Raw genomic sequence first — 9,753 nt, 5'->3', positions numbered from 1 at the left:
ATCCCAATGAGCGTCATTTTCAAGCAATTGCAAACGTTGACAGGCTTCTCTGTAGGATCCACACAATTCACCATCAACAGTTCGTAACTGTTGGAATGATGTTGGGCCACGTACATTGACTAATAGCAGTCGTAAATAAAAACATTCATCATTGCTTGGATGTACTGAATAAATCCGGCCAATCGCATCGGTGGAATATACATCTGTATATCCTGGAACTGGTTTTCCTTGTTTCCGTCGTATAAATCTCCTTGAGGATTGATTCCAGGTATAATATTTTGGCATTTCAGAATATAGCAATGTTTGTGCGAAATCATCGTTTTGGCATGTCTCAAAAAAACTGGTTAATGTAGTAGATGGTGGCTGAGCAGCTCTTTGTACTGCGTTCTGTGCTGTAAAATACACTCTTTGTCCATTTTCTAAATGCACAGCTAAGTGAACAACAGAAGGGTGTCTCTCGGGTGAATAGGAAAAGAAAATATTCGCCAAACTGCTTCATTACTACTGACATAGCGGCCCATTTGGTATTGGGTAACTTCATCATTAGAATTCCCTGCACCAATTCCAATCACAGCCATATCACTCCCTTTGGTTACATATTTGCAAATGTATTTAATCGATTTCACTGAATGGCAAGATTCAACGTTGATGTGTGCTTTGAATGTCTTTGATAAAATGGGTGAATATGGAACAATCCAACGATTATCTATTTCAATATCTTGTTAATTTAATTTGACAATTGTTGATTTTCCATTGTCTGCTGTCGATCTGCGACGATACAATGGATAACCGTCATTACCAGTAATTGTTTCCGATATTAATGTCCGTGGATATCGTTTTGAACATTTACCATCCATCATACACGGTGAATTTTGATTAAGAGTTCCACAGGGACCATGTATCATGTTTTTGATAACTACCTCATGCAATCCAGGATCTACTTGTACATTAGGGATTTCAGCTGATATCACTGCATCAACTTCATTTGGCCTTATCTTTTCAACCAACCAAATCAAAATGTGTGCATGTGGCAATCCTCGTTTCTGGCACTCCACAGAATACATCCAGCAGCGTGTCTCACCAAACACATTATGTTTTACGATGAAATTCATTAAAGATTTCAACTTTTGTCTAAAGACTCTGGCTGTAATATCATGACGATCAATGGATGATTTCCCAGGTAATAACTCCTGCTTAATTTCTATCCATTGCGGATTGCATGTAAATGTGATGAACAAATCTGCTGTACCATAATGACGAACATACGACATGGCATCTTGAGCATATTCGTGCATATGCCGAGGGCTTCCGATGTATGTTGCTGGAAGAATAGTCATCCGACCAACATTCTGTGCATTTCCATCAGTATTAATCGCATCTCGAAGGTGAATATACTCTTCAGATCGGAGTTTGGTTTGATTCAACCTGATGAATGTTAATCTCTCCGTTTCAATTTTAACATACATGTCATCAACATATTTGTGATATAATCGCCGACATTTCAATATGTGATTATCTGCATTTTCCCGAATCATTAGGCGGTATGAATAATAGTTCATTGAACTGACTTTTTTGTTGGTTTCAGAACCTGTAAACAGATTTTGTTTTAATAACATTCAAATATAAAATTAAAATACATAATATAGTGACTGAGATATTATCGCCATAGCTTAACTAATATTTTAGTTACCTGTAATGGGATTTATCATTTTTATTGATAAATCGTAGCCATCTTCACCTTGCCAAAATATAATGGGATATTGCAGTGCATCATATGAGCGGTGTGTTTCCTTTATAGGTTGTAATTGAAAATTCCGACGATGTAAAACAATATCACGGGATTCCAAGTTTTCTCCAACTACAACGATAGCAACTTCATCAATAGTTGGTGCATTAAAACGTCTTGTATGTTGACCTGCAGGTGTTTTATCAGCTCTGATTACAATTTTGTGATTATCGGATGGCATCAGATCCAGGGCAGTTTTAAACAATATAATCAATTGATTGTGTTGATGAAATAAAGTTTGTAATTGTTCTACAATAGACCTTTTTACTAAATTGTTATGTGCACAACGCAGATCAATTTCTTGTGGTGAATTGCCCATAAAATAAATTTGCAGGAATTTGTTGTCGCTATCTGACACTGGTAACAGTGAACCTGCTCTGTGATATATTTGCCCTTGTATCTGTAAATAAAAAAATATTATGGTGTGGTATAAATTAATGGATTGTCAATGATCAAACTTAAATAATATTTGATCTTAAAAAGTATATATTTAGTTTTAACTAATATCTATCAAATATAAAATATAATAAAAGTGTCACTGAAACTGAATCACCATATAATATGATGACTAAGTGATATATTTCGTAATTATTAAGAAATTGAAGATTAGTAACACATCTTAACTTTGGTGACAGAAAATTTTGTTCGCTAAAATAATTATGAGTAACTGCTATAATACATACCTTGAAAGTTGGCATAAAATTTTCCCGAACTGCATTTGTTGCCCCAAATGAAGTCATTTGAAAGCAATTGTTATATTGTTGAATATGTGTCAAAAAGTGTATAGAATCTGTTCCTATTCCTGAAACCAATGAGTACAATGGTTCTGGTGGTGGATCCAATTGTATCAATTTCACTTTACCATTTGCGCAACACAATCCATTGGCTTCGTTTTTGTATTTTAATGCCTTACAGTGTGAGCAAACCAAGTTCATAGAACCAATAACAACACATTGGTAGTTACTGTAGTCAATTGTCACATCGTAACTGAAAGCAGCTGGATTCAAACTTGCGCGATTATTAGTTGAATGTCGCGCTCGCGCTTCACGCGTTTGTGATATCCGAATTCTTTCACGTTCATTTCCGTCGTCACGTTCTTGTGCAGTACGATTAGATCGGTAATTAGCTTGGTTTATAGCATTTCTGGTTCTTCTACCTAAATTGCTTCGTCTTATAGGAGGCATATCAAATATAAATTATTTTTTCACTAATCACGAACTAAACAAACACTAACTAACTAAACACTCTGCACAAAACACGATATACGAATTTGTTTCGTGTATCACTTGACAATTCATCTGTCATCTGTCAAAAGTCATCTGTAACAGACAACTTTTTTTTTTAAATTTGATATGACTTGAACTCAAATCCTTTTAAGCCGTACGAATTGTTTTATTTATTTAAAATTTGAATTAAATTTTAAACAAATAAAAAATTTTAAATAAATAAAACAATTCGTACGGATTAAAAGGATTTGAGTTCAAGTCATATCAAATTTAAAAAAAAAAGTTGTCTGTTACAGATGACTTTTGACAGATGACAGATGAATTGTCAACTGATACACGAAACAAATTCAAACAAAAAGGGCTATTTTTAGGGTTTTTCCAGCAATAATTCTAATTTTTCTCGCCGTAAAAACCATCCCTGAACTTCAACGAACATTTTAAAAAAAGATTTGGCCAAATTGGTCCAGGCGTTGTTGAGTTATGCGCTTAGGAACATATTTTGCGATTCATTTTTATATATAAGATAGTGATGGTCGTATATTTCCTATGAATGAAAAACTGAAGTAACCACATGACCACCACTCTTCAAAATGTACACACAATCAATGAACATATTTATTGTTGTTGCCTATTGACAACACAAGATTCTTAAGCTTCAATGTTTAGCTATATAAGACTTCTACTTTTTAATGTTTCGTTTATTGCCAATGTTATATTTGAACTTGGTTTTGTTTGGACTATTCTCCTTTTGGTAATCATAAAATAAAGGTTGTTAAAGATAAATGTGTGCTGTGATAAATTATGTGCTATATTCTTACTAGCACCTTGAGGTCATATTTTTATAATTTTCATGAACTGATTCCTTAAACATTTATAAACAGCTTCTTTCAGAAAAAAATTACCGAATAATATCATATCTTGTGATTTTTTAAAACCCCATATATGTCAAAACATTTTAGGGCAGGCTGTATTCTCCTTTAAGAGTCATGTTTATCATAATACGTTTTACACTGGATCTTTACATTATGTATATTTTTGATTTGATTTATGTGCCGGGATTTGTGTGTCGTTCTCGATACCATTAAGAAAGAAAAAAATGAACCCGTCTGGCTTATATAATAGAAAAACCTTTATATTTACAGTCTGTTGGGTCTCAGAACTACAGCATTTCAGATTGTAAATGGAAATAGTGTTTTTTCTGTCTGCCAACATCTGAAAAAAATCCAATTCTATGCGCGAGATTTCTAGTAATCCTTGGACATATTTTTTAAATATTATTTATATTTTCTTTAAACTATGAGCTATTTTGAAATATATTTTATAAAATTACTGTCAGTGGATCTCTCTGAAGCTATATCTATATACCATCTAATTCGCGTAGTTTTATTGAGTTGATCGTTTTCATGATATTTCATTGTATGTTTTTAATTACTTATATATCTTTAATGTGGATCAAATAATCTCGAAAGAAAATATTATGTTTATTTCATTAAAATAAAATTTGTATTGTGTAAAATTGCTTTACGAAGACGTGAGAAACCAAATAGACTGCAACTGAATTATAAAACTGAATTATGATGTAAATTTAATTTTACATTTTAGGGTTACTTACTGTTACAACATCATCATAACAACTGTCAATTAATATAAATCATTGGTTTAAATAAAAAAGTTATAAAATAATAGGTTTTAATATTCAAGGGGCTTAAACGAACGTCGAAAGATTTAGAAAGTAAAAAAAAACAAATCAAAAGAGCCAGCCTAATAATTACCAGAGAACCATAAAAACAATCAAAAGTATTTTATTCTTTATCGATCAATATTTTATTCCTTAAGGTAAAAAATTTTTTTAACGTAAAATCTATCTATTTAATGTATACTCTTAATTAGAATTATAACTAAAAAAAAACATAAAATAACATCAAAATAAATAATATACAATATTTATATATGTCTGTATACATAATTATATAACCACAAATTCTGCATATTGTTTAAAAGGTTACGGATAGGATGACTTTATTATAATTAAATTACTATTTTATTTAAATAGAATGTACTAGTTAAATAGTTGATAGATTGATTGAGAAAGTAAGATAAAAATATTTGGGAGGCATCCCAATCCTCTTTACAATCAAATCGAATATATAACATGTAAAATTAATTTCACATCATTCAAAATTAAGCTGTTCTTTGGGACATACTAGAATCCAGAAATTATCTATATCCTTTAATTTCTTTTCCAAAATTAGTACGAGAAGGAACGCGTAATCTCAGTATCACTTATTGCATGATTACAAATACATTCGCAAGCACACATTGAAATGAAATAGAAATAAGCTATTTACACTTATTATATTATGTCATTATTACTTTCCATATAATAAAATAGCATTAAACATATTTGAGATGATTATTGCATTTTTTTTACAGTGCCACTTGCCAATTTAAAATTATTTAAAATGAATATATCTGTCGGTTATCGGTCTGAAATATCTCCTAGATGTACATTTATGCAACTATATACTATTTCGATTGTTTCCAGTCAATAATTCCCAACCCGATTATGATTATATATATATATATATATATATATATATATATATATATATATATATATATATATTGTAAATATGTCATCTAAATTTGTGATGTCTAAACGTCGCAATGTTACAGTACCAACTCTGGGTTTTCGTTTGGCTTTGACATACAACAATATTCTAATTTAAATTAAATAACTAAACAAAAATACTCTTGACAAATAAAATTTATTTTAATATGGTAAAACTAATGTATATGTTATCAAAGGACTTAAAACTACAATTAAGTACACAGTTTGTAGGTTAGTGTTAGTGTTTTATTAGCATAAAATATTTAGCCTTTGCGCTTAGTTCTTGTGTCTTTCTGTACAATGTTTTCTTGTAAAGTTTTTCTCAGTTTTCTCAGTTTTTCATATGACCGTATCTCTCCTTCGTTTGTTCTCTTAATACCTGTATATATCTTTTTGATAAGACTAGATTTAAACCCTGCATTCTCCTTTCTCCATGCTTTTGCATATCTGCAAAGAGTTAATTTTTTTCTCTACTGAAATATTTTAACCAAATGCTCATATATGTTTTGAACAATTACACACATACTTGGGCACATAAAATACACTTTTGTACTCTAGAATAAGATTTCCCACAGTTATATTATATTAATTATATACTCACCTATACTTGTTTCCATTCTCATCATCCTGTCATAGAAATTGACACCATTGAACCATGTCATTTTCAGAAAGTTCCGTTCAAGTGAATAAGTAAGCTCTTAATTTCCCATCCATCTAACATTTGTTCACACTTTCATGATCTGTCAAGTTCTTCTTCAATGTGTCTTATCGAGTTCATCCAAACCGAAGGTGTTATTCCTCTTTCCAGTACAAAGTACAATATATCTGCAATGAATTATTAATAAATGTTTTGACTACTAAAACCTAATCAATTGTTAACCAACATTTACCTTTTTGCATAAAGTGTTAGTGTCATAATACATTTCTATTGTTATCTTGCCATGAGTGACCGTTCGGTATATTGGCCCATTATGAAATATCCATTTCTCATCTAAAAATATAAATATAGATAAAAGACTTCCGTCATTTTATTAAATGCTTTCAAAAATTGTATTCTTTTAAAAGCAATATCCGGAAGTCCCATTTGACCTCTTCCATACTTTTCAGACTAACAATTTCCTTAGTATTAATTGTATTAAATTATGTTTGTATTGAAAAACCACTCACTATTTTATACATTTCATATATTTAATATCTGAGACAGCGAACATCAAGCTGATCTTAATTTGTCACCCGCTTCGTATGAGGACGGTTTTTATTCAGTGAATTCAAGATCATAATATTATATAGTATTTTCTTAGATGCTCACGTTAAAAATATTTTCTAGAATATAGAATAGAAAATATTGTCTGATTCTAACACGAATTTAAAAATTGCGACAGACAATACATTAAACACGTTGATGACTTATGTGCGAAAAAACTTTGGATGGGCTATATGTGTTATTTATCTGTTTACTACTATATTACATAATTCTGAAAGAAAAAATTCTATATTAGTAAAACCGTAACTATACCCCACCTATCAGTTCGTCCGTTCAATCGCCGAACTTTTTCCGTTCTTCCCATGAAGAAAATAAATTACGAGCAAAAGAGTCGGTTATGAAATCTGCACACGACGCATTATATAAAGCCTGTACGTGGGCGAAATGGTAGAACGTGAGCAAGTTCGATGGTCTGGAGCCGGCCAGCCAACTAGCTAGCCAGCGAGCCAGCCAGCTAACCCCTCCGGTCTGTCGCGCCCCGTCCCACCGATCTCGCCGACCCTCTTCATCCTATTACTGGCCGCAACCGCTGCCAGTTCGACATTTGTTACCGGGAATCGTTAAGCTTATTTAGTGGCCTTCCGGTTGCTTTAGGGCGTACGAGGCCCGACACACTTTTCGTCCTTTTATATCGACTCGCTTTTATTAACTACTTTATTTTATTAGGGCGCAAAATCTAATTTCCACGGAAAGCAAGTTATAATTTTCATCTCGATTCTCTACTTTTCCTCCTTCGTCTGGCCAACTACGTTCTTAGAGACCTTTAAGTTCGCTGAAACGGTGTATTGTTACACTACTTATATGTATTTATATGTATATATATATATATATATATATATATATATATATATATATATTTATAAATATCGATATATATATATATATATATATATATATATATATATATATATTTATAAATATCGATATATATATATATATATATATATATATATATATATGTATATCGATATTTATAAATATCGATATATATATATATATATATATATATATATATATATATATATATATATATGTATATCGATATTTATAAATATCGATATTTTTTCACCCGTTTTCGTATATATGTCGATAATTTTTCGGCATCCTTAGTCTATATCCTGTGTTCAATTTTTATGAACAATAACAAATCGTTTTATAGCAAATGTTATGATTCTTTGACTTTGACTGAGGCAAGTCATCCTTTCATGCACTCTTAGGTTACACATAATATAAATGGTGTAAGAAGAAGTATAATGGAACTTTCAGACATTGCTTTAGAGTTTAGAATAAAATCAAGAAAGATTTGCTATATGAATTTATGTATCTTGACGAGACTTGAATATTTAAAAATGGTAAACCACTCTTAGCAAGACCCTATTTAAAAGAGTATAAAGGCAACAAAAATTGATAGAAAAAGGTAGAGCAACATTTGATTAGGTTTTATTAGTCATAATATTTTTTAATAACCCATTGTAGGTTTGTTGTTTTTTATGCTGGAACATAAACGAACCATAACATGTTTTTGCTCTGTTTGAAAATGGATTGCTAAAGAGCCTGGAGGAACCGGTTATTGTTATGGACATTGCACCATAGACGACGTAATGGCCCCAAAGACGTAATATCTTTCTCCCTATCACCGCATATTCAGTCCAATCGAGATGATGTAGGGAGTAACAAAGAACTATTACGATAAACATGCAAGTGGAGAGGATATACAAGCAAGAACTGTTTGTAAATGTGGAAAGAACTATTGTCTACAATAATATCTTCGAACTCCATGAGACACACAGAGGAACAAACTGACAAAAGGTTATCTAGTTTTAGATTAGAAATTAACAGCTATGTGATAGATTTGAACAGTGGTTCAGAAAGTAACAATGACTGAATGAAACTTTCTGGATATGGGATTTTGATTCGTTGTTGACAATTACCAAGACAGGTAGAAACAACTAAAGGTGAGTATATAATTAGTATTGGATCACTGTAGAAAATCTCATGAAGAGTGTGAAAGATATGTGTGTAAATGTTCAGATTACACGAGATTTGGGTTAGCTTATATGAGGAGAGAAACAACTGTTTTATATAGTCTCTTCAAAACAGCAGTGAACTCACGTCATCTGAGTTGATAACATCAAAACCTCGCAAAAATGCCGCTTCAATTCTGAGTTGTAGTGCATTTTGGCTTTAACAGACAACAAAATTTTAATATATATAAAATAAATCTTAAACTGTTAACTGTTAAGAGCACAAAACTATATTATTAAATTAAGAATTAGCGTTATAAAATATAATTTATTTTACTTTAAAGTATATACATTAGACGCATATATTATTGAAAGACTTAAAATTACAATTATTATACAGTACTAACAGTTTTTAGATTAGGGTTATGTTTTAATTACATTAATTTTTTTCCTTGCCACCTAGTGGTGTCCCCTGGAGGCCTAATACACCTAATTAACTATTATATATCCAAGTAAAGTGTTTTACTCTTATTAGAGAGCATATTTACCTTTTAGGCTAAATTCTTACTTCCTTCGGTACAGTGTTTCCTTGTAAAGTCATTTTGATATCACTATATTTCTCCTTAGTTTATTCCGTTACTACCCTTATACATCTTTCTTGATAAAACTAAATTTAATCACTGCATTCTCCCTAATACATTTGCCATAGCTGCAAAATAGTGAGAATTCTTTCTCTTCTCATACATTTTAAGCAAATGCTTATATAAATTATTAACAATTACGCCCATATTTGTACACATAAAACTTTGACAGTCTACATTAAGATGTCCTACAGTTATCGTATGTTAATTATATCCCACCTTTAGTTATTTCCACTCTCATTACCCTTTCTTGGAAATTGT

At 31.1% G+C, this 9,753-nt stretch overlaps 1 protein-coding gene across 2 annotated transcripts; it reads right to left on the bottom strand.

Moving 5' to 3' along the window:
- Window positions 1-584: 584 nt before the first annotated feature.
- On the bottom strand, window positions 585-3,066 carry LOC143191802 (uncharacterized). 2 transcript variants are annotated; one of them, XM_076397183.1, is made up of 4 exons: window positions 2,649-3,066; window positions 2,470-2,588; window positions 1,691-2,186; window positions 585-1,588 (listed from the first exon to the last, which is right to left on the bottom strand). In XM_076397183.1, the coding sequence occupies exons 1-4, from the start codon at window positions 2,968-2,970 to the stop codon at window positions 723-725; spliced, it is 1,803 nt and encodes a 600-aa protein (XP_076253298.1). In that variant the 5' UTR covers window positions 2,971-3,066; the 3' UTR covers window positions 585-722. The 2 variants fall into 2 exon arrangements, with proteins under 2 accessions (XP_076253298.1, XP_076253297.1); XM_076397182.1 differs by having other exon boundaries at window positions 2,470-3,066.
- Window positions 3,067-9,753: the final 6,687 nt, after the last annotated feature.

This window comes from Rhynchophorus ferrugineus, unplaced genomic scaffold (genome assembly GCF_030347505.1).
Source record: "Rhynchophorus ferrugineus isolate W39M unplaced genomic scaffold, kcgeb_rfMv2 rfM2, whole genome shotgun sequence".
Classification (NCBI taxonomy): Eukaryota; Metazoa; Arthropoda; class Insecta; order Coleoptera; family Curculionidae; genus Rhynchophorus; species Rhynchophorus ferrugineus.
Note: the sequence above shows the minus strand (reverse complement) of the source record. Positions and strands in the feature narration are given on the sequence as shown.

What these genes read in the sequence shown, in the direction of transcription:
- LOC143191802 (XM_076397182.1), bottom strand. Translation starts at nt 2,970, where the DNA reads ATGCCTCCTATAAGACGAAGCAATTTAGGTAGAAGAACCAGAAATGCT. An exon ending in ATTTTATGCCAACTTTCAAG is followed by an intron (nt 2,187 to 2,469) that starts GTATGTATTATA and finishes TTTTATTTACAG; the next exon opens with ATACAAGGGCAAATATATCA. An exon ending in AATGATAAATCCCATTACAG is followed by an intron (nt 1,589 to 1,690) that starts GTAACTAAAATA and finishes ATCTGTTTACAG; the next exon opens with GTTCTGAAACCAACAAAAAA.